General features: G+C 42.9%; 1 protein-coding gene and 1 long non-coding RNA gene across 3 annotated transcripts in view; one reads left to right on the top strand and one right to left on the bottom strand.

The window, feature by feature from the left end:
- map1b (microtubule associated protein 1B) overlaps nt 1-2358 on the bottom strand; it is a 90656-nt gene extending 88298 nt beyond the window's left edge. The window contains exon 1 of the mRNA XM_008102972.3: nt 1918-2358. Within this exon, the coding sequence (XP_008101179.2) occupies nt 1918-2095 (178 nt within the window). The 5' untranslated portion in view covers nt 2096-2358. The remainder of the gene's footprint in view (nt 1-1917) is intronic.
- A 448-nt stretch (nt 2359-2806) lies between these two features.
- On the top strand, nt 2807-18873 carry LOC134296724 (uncharacterized). 2 transcript variants are annotated; one of them, XR_010003560.1, is made up of 3 exons: nt 2807-10020; nt 13774-13887; nt 15520-18873. It is a non-coding gene; the product is annotated as an uncharacterized LOC134296724 (long non-coding RNA). The 2 variants fall into 2 exon arrangements; XR_010003559.1 differs by lacking the exon at nt 2807-10020 and having other exon boundaries at nt 10028-13887.
- Nucleotides 18874-20063: the final 1190 nt, after the last annotated feature.

Here is a 20063-nt window from a genome sequence, read left to right as displayed (position 1 = left end):
CCCTAATGTAGCCCTAGCCACTTCTGAGTCAAAGTTAGAAACAAAGGAAACTGCAGCATTCCTTGGGGACCAGGAGCTGCCCAGATGCTTCAAAGTTCACTTCTGGGGAAGACAGGCCAAGGGGTGGCCCAAGGGGGCTTCCCAGGGCCATCACCCCGTCCTGATCCGGTTCTCCTTGGCGGTGTGAACGCCCTTTGTCCGCTCTGGGCCGCCATGGGGACCGCACTGCGGACTGCACCACGCCCACAGGCTGCCGGTATCTCTGGGCAGACTCCCGGCAGCAGCCGAGGCAAAGGAGGGAAGGCGAGGAAGGCAAGAAACAGGAGCACCGGCAAGAGGGGGCAAGGGAGCAGGTGGGGAGGGGCTGCCCAGTGACCTCTGCTCCGGGGAAGGTGGAGAAGAGAGGGCTACGGGGAGCACCAAGGGAAGCCCACACCCAGCTCAGGGCTCCATCCTCGGCCACCTCCCTGGTGCCTCCTGGCGCAGCAACATCCCTTCCTCCCAGGCAACTGCAGAGCTTTCCTGCCTTAAGGCCCTGGACCCGCTCCCTTGCCTGGGCGCCTCCTCCCTCCCTCCCTCCTTCCCTTCCCAGCTGCCCCTCCCTTGCAGGCTGCTGCAGAAGCCCCTCTCCAGGCACCGCATCTGATGGAGCAAAGACTGGCAGAGTGGCCTTCCCTTGGCCAACTCCCTTCCCAGGCGCCACCCGTCCCTCCGCAGCATCCCAAGAAGACCCCGCTGGGTTTTCTGCCATTTCTCCCCTCCTTAGGCACCGGCCCGGGCGACGAGAGGCTCTTCTTGGGGCCCTTCCACACAACCCTAGGACCCAGAATATCAAGGCAGGAAATCCCACAATATCTACTTCGAATTGGGTTATCAGAGTCCACACTGTCATGGCAGTTCAAAGCAGATATTGTGGGATGTTCTGCCTTGATATTCTGGGTGCTCGGTGGAAGGGCCCTTGAAAAAGCGCAAAGGAGGGCAAGGATCCCCTTGGATGGACGCTCCTGGGTGATTTCCCCTTCCCGCCAAAGTGGATGGAAAACTGAAAAAGCCAAGTCATGCCCTCCAAAGGGGCCCGTTATCTGGCCGCTCTCTCCTCACTGCAGAATACAATAGGGACAGGTCTGTAGCGTGGGGGGGGGGGGGAGGGGGGCGAGGGGCTTCAATCCCCCCCGAAATTCTCAGGGTGGTCCGCGAGAAGGCCTTTCATTTATTATTTAAACTGTTATGTTTATTCATATCATGATCTGATCACCATGCTCAATATATCCCATGCGCATGGGGGTATTGGGATAAGGATGCAAAAGGTTTGCTAGGGCAGATCCTCTCCTGCTTAGACTCAGCCCCCCACCTCCCGAACCAAAATCCTGGCTACGGCCTGGGGGTCTAAAGGGGTGCTGGTGGAGCCTTTACATCATTGCCACACCCTTTACATGTAAAAAAAACAAAACAAATTTTGCCCCGAAAGTGCCATCTAAGAGCATCTTTGCCATGTTGAAGTCTCTCCTGGGCTCAAAATGACCCAGGGAGTCAATAAAATCAGACTTGGAAATGCCTGTTACCCTCCCGGGGGTACAAAGAAGGGAGGCACAGGAGGGCGCGCCGGCCTCCGAGTCTCCTTTGGGCGGGGAAAGGAGCGCGCAGAAGCCCATCCAAGCGCCTTGCAGCCCCACCAAGGAGGGAGAGCCAAGCAAGGAAGAAGGGGACCAAGCCCTCCCCCGCCTCCCTCCCTCATTGCTGCAGAGCAGCATGGAGGACTTCAGTGCAACCTGTAGGTCGCCTCCGGACGTGCTTGGCTCCCTTTTCCCGCAGCAAAGGAGGAGGCGGAGGGAGGGGAAGGAGAGAGGGACAGATGAAGGAGAGAGGGAGGGGAGGGGAAGGGAGGGGGGCCCCGCGCCCGCCGTCTTCTGTGCTGACCTCGCTCGATGTTCCCGATGGCCCTCCGCAGGTGCTCCTCGGTGACCAGCTCCCCGACCACGACCAGGAGGTAGAACTTGGTGTCCAGGAAGCGGTGCGAGAGGCTGGGCGAGGGGGGCACGGCGCCGGGGAGGCTGCAGGAGGGCTCCGACTCCGGCTCCAGCACCACCGCCGCCATCCTGGCAAGCCCCGCGCCGACGCCGCCAAAGACGCCTCCGCCTGCCTTTCCTGGCGCTTCTCCCTCGGCCACGGAGAGGCTTGGAGCTCCAAGGCGCCTCCCTCGGCAAAGGCGGGGGCCCGGAGGGAGGGAGGGGGGGCAGAGAGAGATTGCGAGAGAGCGAACGAGAGAGAGAGAGAGAGGCCGGGCGGAGAGGCAGCGCCGCACTCCAGGCAGCAGGGCGAGTGAAGGCGGGCGGGGAGGCGGGAGGGCTTTTATACCGAGACGGGACTGCGACCGGGAGGAGGAGGAGGGGGAGGGGGGCCGCCAGAGCCACGCGCGATCCCTCCCTCCCTCCCTCCCGCCGCCGCTTCTGCTTTGCCGGCTTCCAGCCCAGGCAGCTGATGTCATCTGCAGCAAATCATCCCCATCGCTGCCTCCGGAAGCAGAAAGGATGAGGTGGGCCCGCAGCCCCCGACAACCAGCCGCCCTGAAGGGGGAAATAAGAATAAGAATAAGAATACTAGTAGTTATGGGGGAGCCCTCTCAGCCTGGTCATTACACATTTCTACAGGGAACACTTTGAAAAACAAGCCCTGGAAACAGCAGCAAAAAAGCCCACTCTATGGTTCAGATATGTGGATGACACCTTCACCATTTGGAGGCATGGAGAAGAAGAGCTCAACAGGTTCCTGGACCAGGCATGTAGTGGGGGGGGGGGGGCTTGAGGGGCTTCAGCCCCCCTCCCCGAAATTCTCAGAGTGGTCTGTGAGAAGGCCTTACATTTATTATTTAAACTATTATGTTTATTCATATCATGATCTGATCACCATGCTCAATATATCCTATATGCATGGTAGTATTGGGATAATGATACAAAAGGTTTGCTAGGGTAGATCCTCTCCTGCCCAGACTCAGACCCCCCCCCCCCTCCGAACCAAAATCCCAGCACACACACATACACACACACCCCGAATCAAAATCCTGGCTATGGGCCTGTCCTGAACCACCTCAACATCATCCACTCAAACATCCAGCTTACCATGGAAAAAGAAAATGAAGGAAAACTGCCATTTCTAGTCAGTCCTGGTCATCCAGAGTGATTGATAACTGGCAAATAGAGGGAGAAAACATGGAGGTCGTGACATACTTTGTATGTTTAGGCGCAAAGATTACTATAGACGCAGACTGCATCAGGAAATCAGAAGGAGGAGAGCAATGGCCAACCTCAATAAATAGTGAAGAGTAGAGACATCACACTGGCCACAAAGGTCCACATAGTTAAAGCAATGGTATTCCCCGTAGTAACTTATGGATGCGAGAGCTGGACCATAAGGAAGGCTGAGAGAAGGAAGGTAGATGCTCAATAATTGGGCCACACAGTTTACAGAAAACCCACACAGAGAGATAGATACCTACATAAAAACTACAACCATCACCCATGTCAAAAAATAATCACAGTCAAAGCCCTGGCAGACCGTGCAAAAAGGGTCTGTGAACCCCACCTCCTCCAAGAGAACTGAACCACCTAAACTGGGCTCTGCGGGCCAATGGATACTCCACCACAGACATCAGAAGAGCTGCAAGGCCAAGAACAAGCCATGAGAGTAAAGACATAGATCCACCCAGAAGAAAAAGTGTTCTTACCATACATCAAGGGAACCACTGACTGCTGATGAAGAAACAACCTACAAACTATCTACAGACTCACTAAGAAAATCCAACAGGTGCTATGTTCAGCAAAAGACAAGAGGGATCCTCTCACCTCTGCAAGAGTCTACTGTATACCATGCAGTTGTGGACAAGTTTATGTAGGGACCACCAAACACAGCAGCATCGCCCAAACACAAATCAAGGAACATAAAAGGCACTGCAGACTAACTCATCCAGAAAAGTCAGCCATAGCAGAACACTTGATGAACCAACCTGGACACAGCATTTTATTTGAGAACACAGAAATGCTGGACCACTCTAACAACCACCATGTCAGACTACACAAAGAAGCAATTGAAATCCACAAGCATGCAGACAGTTTCAGCAGAAAGGAAACCATGAAAATGAACAAAAGCTGGGTCCCAGATCTTAATCTAAAATCAGGGCAGTAAATAAAGAACAACACTCTCAAAACATGGGAATTTCAGACATGAAACAATCAGGGGCAACTAACACCTCCCAACAAAGGATCCCCTCAGCAGGAATCATCCAGGCCTTGAAAATGCAAGGCTTTTAATGCTAATCAAGAAAACCCACACACAGAGATAGATACCTACATAAAATCACAGACAAGAGTTCTTTCTCCCTCCCTGGACCTTCCACTGATATATAAACCTCCCTTCTCTAGTTCCCAATATACCTCACAACCTCTGAGGCTGCTTGCCATAGATGTGGGTGAAACGTCGGGATAATGCTTCTGGAACATGGCCATACAGCCCAGAAAACTCACAGCAACCCATAACTCATGGTTAACTCATGGTTAAGAACAGGGTGAGACAACAGGAATTGGGAGAAATCTACCTCTGGGAAGGGAAATTGGAAAAAGATGTCTTCACTGAAGTTTTATCACCAATCTTTGTTTCCACAACATGCCATTTTTTTCAAAATCACAGGTGCAGAAAGTGAGGTGAAATCTTCTGAACAGCAAAACAAACCCAACAGGGGTGTTAACTCTTCCCTATGCTATCCAAAGCTAAAATGTATATATTTTTGGCTGGTGTGAGGAAGGAACTGACAAAGCTACCTCTGAGTAATCTTTGAGTAAGACAACACTATGAAATTCATAGGTTTGCCATAAGTCAACAAGCAACTTGAAGGCACATCACACACTATATAGTGCAGGGTCTTAGGCACCAGATCTCAGTCAGCCCCAGTGAGTATTTGGGTGGAAGATCGCCAATGAATACCAAGTGGTGTTTGACTGTATTTCAGAGGTAGAAAAAGGCAAAACCATCTCTGAGTTGTCTTTGCCTAAGAAAACGCTATGAAATTCATGAGGTTGCCATAAGTCAATGGGCAACTTGAGGGCACATGCACACCCAATACAGGACACTGTCTAAATAGCCTAAAGGCACCATATTCTTGTTACCCCTGGTCAATACTTGGATGAGAGACCACCAATGAATACCAAGTAATATTAGGCTACATTTCAGAGAAGGAACTGGCAAAGCCACCTCTGGGTAGTTTTTGCCTGAGACATCCCTATGAAATTCACAGGATCACCATAAGTCAATGAGCCACTTGAAGGCACATGCACACACTACAACACAGGGCCTAAACAGTACTCTAAAGCCAGCAGATCTGTCTGATCTCGGAAGCTAAGCAGGGTCAGCTTTGATTCCTGCTTGGATGAAGACTTCCAACTGCTGTCTGGTGCTATAGGTTATATTTTCCAGGTAGGAACCAGTAAAACCATCTGAGTATTCGCTGCCAAAGAAAACCCTATGCAATTCATTGTCACGCCCAGGGCTATGAGAGCACTAAGAACCGACACACGGAGGCCAAAAACTATCTAATATCTTTACTAAGGAAACATGAAAGAATAATAAAAACAAGTAGGAAATATAGTCCAATAAAAGACCTTTCAGGAAAGGTCAGAAATAGTCCAAAATTATATTGTCCAATATTTTATATTAGAGTCCAAAGTTGAAGATCCAAACCGAAACACACTCTATTTGCAAGCAATAGAATGGGGAAACGTCCAAATTCTTTCCAAGGTTCAAAGTAAGTCCACAGCAAAGTTAGAAACAAGGCTTGATACTAGATGCAAGGTCCAAGGCTGGAAACAAGGCAAGATAGTTCTTGAATACTTGGCTAGACAAGGCAAGGAACTAGAGTTGCGGACTTTGCGAAGTCCACATTTGGCTGGAACCACGAAATCACTCCCGAAGTAGATCTGTTGACTCCGCACGGAATCCTTCATGTCCGGCACTTTTATCCCGGTTTCATTTCTCTGCAAAGCAGGTGTCCAGCTTCCTTTCCCAAGGGAAAGGAGAACGAAACACATCTCCCTCCAGATGCGTTCCTCCCTAGAATTTCCCAGGGGAACATGGCTAATTAGCGTCTTGTTTAGCTGCTATTCTCAAGCTCCTCCGAACCTGCTCTTTCTCGCTCCTGCCCGCTGCATAGGACTGTTTCCTGGGAAAAGGAGGGGAGGCAGTGGGAAAGGCCTGGTCAAGGTCTTCCGTAATGGGCTCTCGGGTAGAAACATCAACAACAGGCATCTGGAAAGATTCCGGCTCTTGCTGAGCCGGCAAAAATCCCCTGTTTTCCTCCTCATCAGCTACAATGGCACTGGGATCAGGACTTCATGGCCCATGGGACATCACATTCATGGGGTCACCATGACTCAACAAGCAATGTGAAGGTACATACTAAAGCCAAGCGGTGTCCAGCAGGACTAGTTTAGGAAGAAGAATATGCATGGGGTTGCTGCCTTACTAGGGTTGCAGTTTGGGTCTGAAATTGTCCGAGTTTGATATTTTTACAGTGCAGCTGCACACTGAACCAGCAGCAAATGAAAATAATTAGCTTATTATTCTCAATAGCTGCTGAAGAGAATATACAAGAATGAGTTTTCTTCCCCTTTCATACAAGTTATGTGTAAACTCAGACCTATTCTTGTGCATTTGATTCCTTTGTCAGGTATGTGAGGCAGGTTTTGCACAAAGAGTTTGCTTATTGGAGTGATGGAAGTGGGTGGAGAGGCTTTATTTTCCCCATAATAAAAAAACATCAAATGAAACAGGTTTGGCCAGATTCAAGACAAAGCAAGGCAAGGCAAGGAAGCTAAATTGTGGAATGGTTTGCTTGAGTAGCTCCTTGCGCTTGGACTGGTGGCCATGGTGATAACAGTATTCCTAGCTGCAGGGTTAGCCTCAGAAGGCGGTATTGGGCCATTTGAACCATGGGAACCAGCAGGTTTCCATTATACCATTTAATATCTATGGCAGTGTGGTCCAACCCGCATGCAGCCCACCAATTCATTTTTGTTGGCCCTTGCCCTTCTTACTGAAAAAATATTTTAATTTAACCTTTGGAAAAAATTATTTACCCTTCTTACTGCTTTAAGTTTTTAAGAAATTGCCATATTATAGCCATATTGACGCCTCACATTCCTATACTAAAGTTTGAATGGCCCTCGGGTAACTAAAGGTTGGACCACACTGATCTATGAAGTTAAGGGGAGAGGTCACTTGGTAACTTGAAAAGGAAGTATCATCAGGATACTGGTAATTTCCAAGTCTGTTCTCGCTCTCATCTGAGTCAGGTTAAACTGTAGTGGTTATTTGCTATGATACAGTGATACACACTGTGGCACTGAGGATGTTATGATAATCTTCATATAGTCATGGTCCCACAGAAAATGACCAAATGCTGTATGTCCGTGACACAGATCTAGCAGTATTCAACCTCATGTGAAGCTAATGGGTCTTAATTGCCTTCTCAAGACAATGGCCGCCCAAGTACTTTGCATTAGAAAAAGGATAGCTTGCAACATTATGTTGTTGCTCGGAATATCAAATTCCCAGCCAAGTAACTGTAATGATTTCACCTGAGCACTGACAGAACAAAGAATCCCGGGGTGGGGTAGGGGAGTCAGATTGCAGCACTAATGAAAAGGCTATTGGTACTTCGACTTTGTGAGCTTTGGTAGGTCCACTGCATGGCACTGATCCTTCCTCTGACTTTCTCACTCCAGGCCCAAGCCTGAAGAACAAAAACCAGCTTTTATCAGCTGGATAGGGCTAAACTTGCTGCAGTGATCAATAGGTCTAAAAAGAGAGCGCAGACCTAAATTGTTGATTAACCCATTGTGTTTCTGATTTACAAGATTTTTTTTCTTGTGATTCCACCACATTTTCTGGATTTTCCAAAAAAATCAACCTCAAATTTGCCATTTCATATAAAGGACTTCATTTCATTACATCATTGTATATAATGGGACTTGAGCATCCATGGATTTTAGTATCCGCAAGGGTCCTGGAACCAAATCCAGTGGATACAAGGGCCAACAATGACATAATTGGAGGAAATATGTTGCATGGCTTTCTTGTTAACCAGAGTGATCTGTGAATTTCTTTGAGAAGACAGCAGAAAAGATGAAAGTTGGAGAGAAAACCTTCTGGAGCACAATTCAGGTAGTGATTTGGAAAAAGAAAATAATAAAGAAGAGAAAGAGTGAATCTTAAAAAAGAATGGGAGCGGGAATGAGTAAGTTGTTTTCTTAGCAGGAGACCAAGAGCCTCAGGCAGTCACAGCCCTTTCAGAAATAATAATAAAACAATATAATAAAATAATAATAATACTTTATTTATACCCTGAAGGGACTCAGGGTAGATAATAATAATACCCTGCTTTTCTCTCTGGATCAAGACCCAAAGAATGCCACTCAGGAGCCTGTATGGAAAGAAAGAGTCTTTTGGAATAGCAGGGTCACATTGTGATTGTTCATTAACATATCCTGTTTTTATTGTGTTCTAGATTAGTTTCTATTGCATATTTTCTATAATATTTAGGGGAAGGCATATCCGAATGCCTTTCAGATTGAAAGGAAAGTAAGTCTCCCCTTTGGTCCCTATGAAAGGAATGTATTTGGAGTATCTCTGGGGATGGGAGTGCACGCCCTTCAATTATTTCTCCCTCTAAAGATTGATTATATTCTGGCCTAATTTCTATTGCATAGTATTGTGTAATATGCATTATAATATTATATTAGACACACTGCAATGAATCCCTTTGTAAGAAATAGTGATTTAGATTTTTTAAAAAAAAAATACAGAAAAAATGTAAAAATTACCATCATATTAGCATGGTGATGGCTAGGACTAATTGAATACATTATCCAGCTAGAGGCAGAACAGTATTTATCTCCTTCCCAGGTCATATTAAGGATGAGTATTTCAGTATCCTCCCTTGCAGTGAAAAAAAATGCTAAAATTAGAAAGTACATAATAACTATGAGTCCTGTCCTTTCATGATACTTCAGCTGACAGTAGCACTAGCAGTCATCTTGCTTTGTCCATTTTCTTTTGCCTGAGGCTGACCGAGAAATGGCACTCAGACTCCAACACCATGTCAAGGGGCAGCATAACCAACTCCATTGATTTTATTTGGACAGCTGAGGCAGAATATACGTCAAGAGCTTTTCTATTTTTCTGACAGCAAAAATGCAACAGGAATATGTTTTTTAAAGACTATCAATGCACTGCCCTTTTATGACACCAACACTGTATGCCTAATAGGCACCAACATTTCTGAAGTTAGACATGGGCTTTTGTTGCTATTGTGTTCACTCAAGTTATTCCCAACCAGGCATGTAGCCGGGGGGGGGGGGGGGGGGCCTTGAGGGGCTTCAGCCCCCCCCCCCCCCGAAATTCTCAGGGTGGTCCGTGAGAAGGCCTTACATTTATTATTTAAACTGTTAAGTTTATTGATATCATGATCTGATCACCATGCTCAATATATCCCATACGCATGGGGGTATTGGGATAACGATACAAAAGGTTTGCTAGGGTAGACCCTCCCTCGGGCAGACTCAGCCCCCCCCCCCCCCCGCCGCCCTGAACCAAAACCCCAGCCCCTCCCGAATCAAAATCCTGGCTACGGGCCTGTTCCCAACATATGGCAATCCAAAGGTGCCCTTATCATAGGGTTTCTTGGCAAGATTATTCAGATGGAGGGTTGCTTTGGCCTTCCTCAAATGCTGAGAAAATATGATTTACCCACGATCACTCAATGGGTTTCCATGGCTGAGTGGAGATTCAAACCCTGATCTTGAGTTGTAGTCCAGTGCTCAAGCCATTACTTTGCTTTGGTTCAGGATTGACAACATAATGGAAGATATTATCTACTAATTCTGATACCTGTATGTGACCTTTACATTCAGAAGCAGTTTTCCTGTGAATACTACTTTCCTCAGAACAGTAGTAAAGAGTTACCTGAGAAAAAAGGTTAGTCTTGCTATATTTATTCCATTTTATTTTTAACAGCAGCTCCTGAAATCCCCATTCTTGGAGCTATAGTTGCAAAATTAACTTTCCCAAGCTCTGGATGGAACTTTAGCTATATGCAATAAGCGGTTTTATTTGTTTTTAATTATAGCTTGTATCAGAGCTTCTGAAATTGTTTCAAACAAGGAAAAAGGGGATGTCTACTAGGGGGAGGGTCTGTTCAGTGGTAACATTCCAGTTTAGGAACAACATCCCTCGCTTTCCACCAAGACATACTTTCCCACTGTTTCTATTCCATTTCAGCCCAGATGGTATTTTGAAGCTGGAATCAATAACATTTCTACTGACACCAACTCCATCCCAAATTGCTTCTGACTCTGCCTTCATGGCACTGATGAAAGGAATTGGTTCACAGCATTATTGAACAAGACCAACCAAGGGATGGGTTCATGTACTTGCAGGTTGGATACTGTGCCATGCAATGGGAGGAGGCACAATTATGCTCAGCTGGCAACATTTTTTGCTCAGTTTTTTAAATTACTGTGAAACGGCATGCTTCTTTTTAGCATCTGATTTTGTATTTTCTGTTTACATATTGAGATTATTTCACTGATGACACCTCACTGTTTTATTGATGTGAGTCTCCTAGGTGTCCAATGACAGAAAGAGCAATTGATCGTTGTTGATAATTGGCTGAATGAACTTTATATTCTAGCAAACTCAAATGACACTGAGAGAAGCAGAAGAATTGTTTAGTCATGATGCTAAGCTCTTATGATTACAGAGATAAGCCACACATATTTGAGGGCCCTATGAGTGAAGGTATATACTTTAGTAAGGAATATAATGAAGATCGGGCTCTCCAGATCTCTACAGGAATGGTTCCCAACCTTTTTTGACCAGAGACCACTCTCCAACATTAGTACCAAAAGGGTTACGAATCAGATTTTGGTCAACTTTAGATTCAGTTTGGTTATTTGGGATGCTGATTCAGAAAATTGCATTGGATGGACCTGTTGTGGTTCAGCCTGATGAAGATAAGGGGTTTGGGATTTCAGGGCCTGAGACAGTCAGGGCAGGGACCTCTCACCCACAAGCAGTCATGATAACATCAGTTCATCTAAGGGATGATAGATAAAGATATGAGACTGCTTCTAAGGAAGGAGAGATTCAGGTGCAGGAAATCAGAAAGAATTTGTGAGAGAGACAGAAGCAGCCCCCCCCCCCCCCCAAAGTAAAAAAAATGCATTCATGTTTTACAGTTCTGAAATCAGAGATAGCTCTGTTGGGATTTTAGATCAAGCAATGTCACTATTCAAATGAAGACCTCCTGTCTTGTTCCTAGTTCAGGCCTTAGTTCAAGACCCAAAACTCATGTCATGTTTTGATGCTAGTTTTATGAATATACTTTTGGATTCAGGCTCATGTTTTGGCTCCTTGATTCATGGAATTCTTTGGGATTCATGCTCATCTTTTGTTCCTTTTTTCTGGATTTACCTTGGGAATCATGTTCATGTTTTAAGCCTTGCTTCATGGTTTTAAGCCTTGTTTCCTGGATTTATATTGCCTTTAGATTGTTTTCTTACTGCCAGTTTGACCTGGCTTATTGCCTGTGAGACTTGTCTTCTATATCAACTCTTGGATTTTGCTCTTTTGCTTTCTTATGGTGTTTCCCCTTTTTATATGTGTTTTTATTAATACATTGTTTTACTTTGGTTTCTTGGTGGGTGTTGTGAACAAGATGAGGTGCAACAAGACCACATCAGCTGTATGCCATCCAGTAGTCGGCATCTGCTTGCCAACAGAAAACTATTTTTAATAATCTAGAGCTGATGTGGTCTACCCAATGCAATTTTTTGAATCAGCACCCTGAATAACCCCAAGAACAGGCCTAAAAATGAAGACACCAAGGCGTTCCCGCTTCCAGGCACCACATGGAACGGCTCCGTTCAGGAGGAGGGAGGAGGAGAAGCAGCAGTCAGGAGGCTTGTTGTCGTGCCTTTTGTGGGTAGTCAGCCTCTCCCCTCCCATCATCCCCATTGCTTCGGCACTATAAAAGAGTGTTTCGCTAGACCAATTGCTCTTGTTGCAATGGTGTTGTAACGGTGAGGCCATCTAATTATTTTGGGGACCACTGGTGGTCCATGGACCACAGGTTGGAAACCACTGATCTACAGAAATGTGGGTTTTCACAATTTAACTTTCGGTTTTGTTACTTATTGTCACTTCTTTTCCTCTTGTTCCATTCTTTGAACAGCTGTTTGCACTGATGTCCTAGACCTGCACTAGGACTAATAAGGAGAATGGTTAATGGTTTGCTTGGATGTTCTATATTTTTACAATAAAAAATAAAAAAGAATTACATAGTTAACTCCTTTAACTTTTGTGCATACATGCACAATACTTAAGTGTATAAGTGTTGTTTCCCTAATGAACCATACCATGATTACTCTAAAAAAGAGGTTTAAAAAGGAAAGAGCAGATGGGAAGGGAATATATTTAAATTTCTTTTTTCATTCCAGTATGTCTCAGAATTCAAAAGAAACTCACTTGGTAGTGGAAATAAAATATTGCAGCTGGTTCCAAGAATAGCCAGAAAATAGTCATTTGGGTATTTTTAAGTCCCCACAAGTACAACAATTAATACTGCAATCTTTTAACATGTTTGCCACATCTGGAGGAGCCCAATATCTCATTACTTCCTTAAAGGGTCTGTTAGAATTTGGTAAATATATATATTTTTAAAATCTTCCATAAGATAGAAGGAAAAAAACAAGACATTATATTAAGGTCTATTGTTGTGGGTTTCCCATTTGAGCTGCTAAAGAAGAAAGCTTTGAGGATTTCCTCCTATAAAGAAGCTCATATTGGAAGAGGCACTTTCCAAGATACTATTTATTGGTTTATTTAATACATTTATGGATTAGCTCTCTGCTTAAAAGTGCTCAGGGCAATCTACACAAACCAAATAAAACAAAAATAAAAATCATTATCCCCTAGGGCTCAGGTCGTGGGAGGTTTAGAGGTCAACATCATGATTTTGACTCCAACCAGTAGCCAAGAAGTGCTTATCAATATGGGATTATACCCTTGGAATGATAGTTGTTGCACAACTATTATACTATGATATTTTATTTCCTGTTGGCATTTCTAAGCCATCATCAAGGTTTTGTATAGAAATTATTACAGTAATCTAATCTAAAATTCATTAGTCGGGACATTGCTTTATGATAATAGCAGCACATGGGCCCCCAGCCTCTAGAAAGGAATAGTATTGATTGGACTTGACATAATTTCATTATGTTTTAATTCACACATTTTACAGAGTGGTGATGCAAATTTGCTGTAAAGCTGCAAAATTAAAATGCATGTAAAAACATATCCTGATTACGCTTATTTGTGTCTTTGTTTCCATGAGTGTTCCTGTCTAATCCTGTACAATATCAAGTCAGGGTGCTAAAACAACTTAATGCAAGAATACTGTATTTGCTCTATTCTAATGCTCACCTTTTAAAACTAAATTTAACTTCCCAAATTTAGGGTGTGCATTAGATTCGTGTTTTGAAAATTGAGGTGTGCATTAGATTAGATTTATTAAGTTCTTAAGGCCCCAGACTTGATATTGTCCAAACAAGATACCAGTAGACATAAAGAAAGATGTAAACACATTTTGCTTTACTGTAACTGCATATATAGTTCTTCTGTCAATAAATTCTAGCAGAGATCTTATTATGGTGCTTTTTCTGTACCTAGGAAAACATAATGATGGCCTGAACCTGGCTTAGAATTTCCCCACAAGCTGCTAATTACAGCTGAAGTCAGCTCCAGGATACAAAGGAGAAAGCTGCCATCAGCTCTTCCTATCATGTGAGTAAATCTCTGTTGCTTTATCTTGCTTCTTGACCTTCATGCATCACCCTGAGGAGGAAAATAACAAGTTTAATACAAATAGGTTTCATATTTGAAAAATAAAATATTAAAGCTGCATATCCTAAACATATCTGCTTAAATACCCTAAAGGCATCCAATCCCATCTGATGTTGAAAGCTAAACAATGTTAGCCCAGGTTAGTACTTGGATGGGAGACTGCCAACAAATAGTGGGCGTTGTTGGTAATATTTCAGATACAGGAACTGGCAAAGCCATCGCTGAGTATTCCTTACCTAAGAAAATCCTATGAAATGTGCCAATCTTGCTGTCGTGTGCCTTAAGTCATTTCCACCTATGGCAACCCTAATGGGACCCTGTTTTGTAGATTTCTTAGCAAGAATTGTTCAGAACAGGTTTGCCTTTGCCTTCCTGTGAGGCAGAGAAAGTGTGTGACTTCCTAAGGTCACATAATGGATTTCCATAGCCAAATGGAGATTCAAATACCACTCTCTAGAGTTGTAATCCAACACTATTAAAGAGATTGGGACATATTAAAAACAACTGAAAATGGGACAACAGAATAGGGACAATTTGTCAAATTGGAGGCTAAATTGAAATTGGAGGATAGGATGATTACCCTCTGAAAGTGGGATTTGATCAGTGGTTTTGTCTGGTGGTGAGACAGACAATTGTTTTTTCAAAATTCCATCATTTTCTGGAACTAAATACACATAGAAACTCTGGATCTTTATATCCCACTCCAAGTCCCTGAGGGGACAGGGAGAGGGATATAAATAAAGCTCTTCGTCTTCTTCTTCTTCTTCTTCTTCTTCTTCTTCTTCTTCTTCTTATTATTATTATTATTATTATTATTACAGTAGAGTCTCACTTATCCAACACTCGCTTATCCAACGTTCTGGATTATCCAACGCATTTTTGTAGTCAATGTTTTCAATACATCGTGATATTTTGGTGCTAAATTCGTAAATACAGTAATTACTACATAGCATTACTGTGTATTGAACTACTTTTTCTGTCAAATTTGTTGTGTAACATGATGTTTTGGTGCTTAATTTGTAAAATCATAACCTAATTTGATGTTTAATAGGCTTTTCCTTAATCCCTCCTTATTATCCAACATACTCGCTTATCCAACATTCTGCCAGCCCATTTATGTTGGATAAGTGAGACTCTACTGTATTATTATTATCATCTTCCAGATGCTGAAAAGGCACATGTCCTGATGCAAATTTGAGACCCAATGAACAATTTAAAACCAGGGCTGTGCAATCGGAAATGTTCAGTTTTTCACAACCACCATGGAGCAATGTTTGAAAAGCAGTGTTTGACCCCTTCCAGTCTGGACTGTTCATCAATGAATGATTTTATCTAGAAATCCTTAGGATTTTTACTCACTATAGAACAGTGGTTCTCAACTTGTGAGTCCCCAGATGTTTTGGCCTACAACTCCCAGACATCTCAGCCAATTTACCAGCTGTTAGGATTTCTGGGAGTTGAAGGCCAAAACACTTGGGGACCCACAGGTTGAGACCCACTGCTTTAGAAGAACAGACAAGTTTGTTATTGTTCTACAATGAACAAACATTTCTCCCTTTTCCGGTGCTTTAGGACCCCAGGCAACAAGTCACATACCAGAGTCTTTGAAATCTCATCGCTCTCCCTCTTCAGCTTTGAGTGGTTTCTCCAGTAAATGAATTCTTTGAATTTCTGCATGGCATCTACAACTTAACCAGAGTTCTCAGTGCTTGTCTGAACTGGTTACAATTGAAAAGAATTCACATGGTTCATCTTTTAATTTATATCTATGTATCTATACAACTAAGTACAGTAATAGCTTTATAAAACACATTTATACAGTTGTGGGAAGTGGTACAAACAGGCACTGCCAGATAACTGCTGGTAAAACTTCACCATTAAATGCTTTGCTGGTCCTGGCAACTGCAATCTGACCTGAAAAGAGATGTCTTAGGAGCTGTATAATTCTTTAGTTTTACAAACAACCTCAGTAGCCAGAGGTTATGGGTACTTTTAAATGGTACCTGTTGTAAGTTTAAACTGTTTTGTATGATGCGTTAAATTGGGTTATTTTTATATTTATATATGATGTTTAGTTGATTATGTATTGTGAGCCAATATATTTGTATTGGTCTTAAACTTTGTACGCCACTTTGAGTCCCACCCATGGGAGAAATGTGGAATATAAATGAACAAATAATAATAATAATAATAATAATAATAATAATAATAATAATAATAATAATAAATGTTTTCATTATTTGTATTCCACCCTCCTTTTTTCCTGTTCCTCTGGAAAAAGTAACCATCCCCATTGGGGGAATCCTGGGAGATCCTGTTCATACTGTCACTGAAATCAATCACAGAAAGGATCAATGCAATTTAAGTTGAGCCAAGAACCAGAAAAAATGATCACATATACATAAGAATATATTTACATGAAGCAGTTATTAAATTTTGAGGTCATACTTTCATCGTGACAATCTCTACATTTTTATTTGCTTGCTTTCTTTTTCCCTGCCTTTTTCCTGATATAGATATTTATGGTCCAACATCTTCTTAGTGTAATATAAATATCAAACCATCCCCATGCAGAATAGCAACATTGTGCAACATTGGATTTACACTGTAGCTTTAATGCAATTTGAGACCAATTTAACTGCCATGGTTCAATGCTATGGAATCCTGGGATTAGTAGGTTGGTAAGCCGCCAGTCTTTTTTGCAGAGAAGACTGAAGACCTTGCAAAACTACAGCTTCCATGACTCCACAGCACTGAGTCATGGCATTAATTCTACTATGTAAATGTGCTCTGGGTGCTGTTTCCTGGAATTGGAGGACCTAAAGATGTGCTGCAGGTACTGGTATACTCAAGGCTCAAATTCTGCAATGTGCTGTAACTTGAGCTCCATATGTACCAAGTATGGAAACTTCAATATGTTCAAAACATGGCAGCCAGATTGGTTACAGGTACATCTAGGAATAACCATATTATGGATGAGACCTCTTGGTCGTCCTCCCATTCATTTCATATGACATATAATGTGAGAGATGAACATGGTCATAGAAGGGTATACTGGTCAACTTGTGCTCAAAATAGATACGAATTGAGACAATTAGAGAAGATGTTGTGATCTGCGCAAAATTTAAGGAATGGATGGTATACATAACTAAGTGGAGTGAAGTTTCCTATTTGCAGGACAGTCCTCAATTTCCTGGATGGCTTCATTAATGTCCAGGCTAAAACCGAGAGCAGATTCATTGTGGAATCTATCAGTTTCTACCAGCCCTGACTTCATCTATTGCACTGAATATTTCCTCCAAAAATATGGGTAGATCAGTCCTTAGAAATTAAATGTTCTGAGTACACAAATGAGTAAAATACTGAATGTCCTTAAATGTGTTTTCTGAATGAAGTAATCAATAAAACTGAGAAACATGACTATTAAAAATGTCTATTTCAATGGGACAGGCCCTCCAGACACAAATTGTCTCTATGATGGATTGCTTAAACTCATGGAAGAAAACAAATGCAGGAGAACTCAAGGGACAAAGCTGTCCCTCTGCCTGATCCCTAACAGGCAAATGATATACATATTTAGATTGGCAATTGTGTAACAAACAGGATAACTCAAACTCATAAATCTTTACCTTGCAATCTCCTCATGACAGTTGTACTGTGGCACACATGTGGGAATGTCTATGAAAAAGACATCTTCCTCTCTTAAATGGCAAGAAAAGGAAAGAAGATCAACTAGAAAGGTGCAGAGAAATGAGGAATTCATAGGAAGAGTTTCCAAGCCTTTTGAGGCTTGAAATATAATCACTAAAGTACACAGAAATCTATAATACGTGTAAAGATACAGTTGTCCTATTACTAACTAATATACAAAATAGAGCAATGGTAACAGGCAAATTATAATCCTTACAGGCGCATGAGTAATGCACAAATGCAAACTGTTTACAGCATTACATCAAACATTATATTCATGTTTGTATGTTTTTTCAGTAACAAATAAGTATGTTCAGTAACTGAGTACAACACTTTGAATTCCAGTATTGTCTCACGTAGATAAGTCTCAGAAATGCATGGTCAAAGGTTTGGAGCCAAAAAGTGCGAAGGTAAGGGGAGTGCTGGTGGGTTCGCCGGCGGGGAAGGGGGTGGAAAAGTTTGGTGCCGATAGGTAGTTTGTGAGGGGATCCTGTCTTCTGCTTTAGTCCCTTTCCCCCACCTTGGTCCTCCTCAGAATCGGTAGTTTTTTGGAAGATGGCGGTGGTGTCTGTGGCAGGAAATGGATTGCGCCTTTGAAGGGAGGGGTGGGGGTTGTACTTTCTGCGCTCGGGCTGGCCTTTGGCGCAGGCGCAGATAGAGAGTTCCAGTTTTGGGGGGGTTTTTAGGCCCCATGGAGGTTGGGGATGTGTAGTTTGTTTGTAAGAATGTAGAGACGTGGATGAGGGGTTGTGTTGTCAATTTTCTAGGTTGGGGGGCCTTTAGTTTTGTTGTTTTGCCCGGTGGAGCGACACCATTCTCCTTTTATATATATAGATAGATGGCATAGTGAAATGGTATCTCTTAAATAAAATGGCAAAATCAAGGTTTCTCTTTTGGAGTAGTCAAAAAATAAGCAGATTCTGTGGGTATGGAGGGCTGATTGTATTAATGGAGGCCATGCAATTATTATCTTTGTCTATTCAACTGTTTCTCTTCTCAGTCTTCCTTTGCAATGTGACAATGTGATAAGACTGTCAAAAGACTTAAAAAAATACATCAGAGCTAGAAGCATAGAGGTCCATTAGCAGATATGAGGGGGTGGCAGGAGGGAGGGAGAGGTTGTCCAATTAGAGGAGAAAGGTGGGAGGAAGGAGAAGTTGGTGAGAAAGGAAGAAAGCAGATGAGCAAAGGAGGGGAGGAAAGATAGTGGGAGACATTAGGGGGGAAGACATTAGGGGGGAAGCCACTGTTCCTCTTATCCCTCTTATCCCTTCCCTCCAGCACCTAAGCAAGGCTGCTCTGTGTGAAGGGAGAGGAACCTGATCCATAGCTTAATGAGAAAACCTAGTGATAAACAAGTATATCAGTCTTTTTATAAAAGAGTTGCTCTTAGAGTGAAAAAAGATATATTGGGAAAGGAAGAAAAATGACTGGAGAAAACGGCATAAGTAGGCATTTATTGTCTATACTATACACAAAGTAGTTAATAGTGCAACAAATTGTGTTAAATCTATTAGCCCTGTCTGGAAGAACTCAAAATTGTACTAATTTCAAGTTGAATCCAATGGGATTCCACTGTCATAACTCATGTTTTGCATCTATAGTCTGGATCCAGCCCAATAAGCAACAATTCTTGTTGTTTGTGGGTTGAGTAGGCATTTGTATATTTGTTTTAATTATGATGTTTTCATTGTATTTCAGCTAGCCACTATGGTAACATTATATTGCACAATGCAGATATGACAGGGATAAACAGATACACAGAAAATAAGAAAATGTTGACAGAGTCTAACTGTCTTTAAAAGAAAATAATTGTGTTTTTGTGTGTCAACAGACTTGCTTGTGCTTTGGACTAGAATAATTTATTTGTATAGGCACAGTGGAATCCAGCCCCAGGTTTCAAGCTCAGCCTTTATTGGCCTCATCACGTCCTTTCTGTATACATGACCTGGGTTATTCCCTCAAGGTTTTTGCTATCATAACAACCTTCCGCTCCTGCTTCAGACTCTCAATGTTTTTACTTCCCAGAAATTAGCCAGTCCCCTAGCATTAAAAGTTTACCAGCCAGCCCAAAATTATAGTACTGAATGGAATTCTTTATGTGAGAATGGCATCTCAGATGAATTCTACCACAGAGAGCTGTATAAATATACTCCTCACACATTCACCCGGAGCCTAAACATGTCAGTCGGAGTCTGTCTCTGAAAATAACTTCATGCTATCATCCAAGAGGGTTTACAAGATCAGGTACACTGTGAGCAAGGCTGGCCTCTTGTCCCTTGAGGAGGGACTTCTAGAGGTCACCTACAGTAGCAGACATTCTGAAGGAAAGGATGGATGTACCGTAATTGCTTGTCCAACCAAAAACATGGGTGACACACTTCACAGGACAACACTGAGCCTTCAGTTCCATGCTTGAATTCCCA

The sequence above is a fragment of the Anolis carolinensis genome, chromosome 2, assembly GCF_035594765.1.
Source record: "Anolis carolinensis isolate JA03-04 chromosome 2, rAnoCar3.1.pri, whole genome shotgun sequence".
Classification (NCBI taxonomy): domain Eukaryota; kingdom Metazoa; phylum Chordata; class Lepidosauria; order Squamata; family Dactyloidae; genus Anolis; species Anolis carolinensis.
The sequence above is the reverse complement of the archived record's forward strand: the minus strand, read 5'-3'. Positions and strand labels throughout refer to the sequence as shown.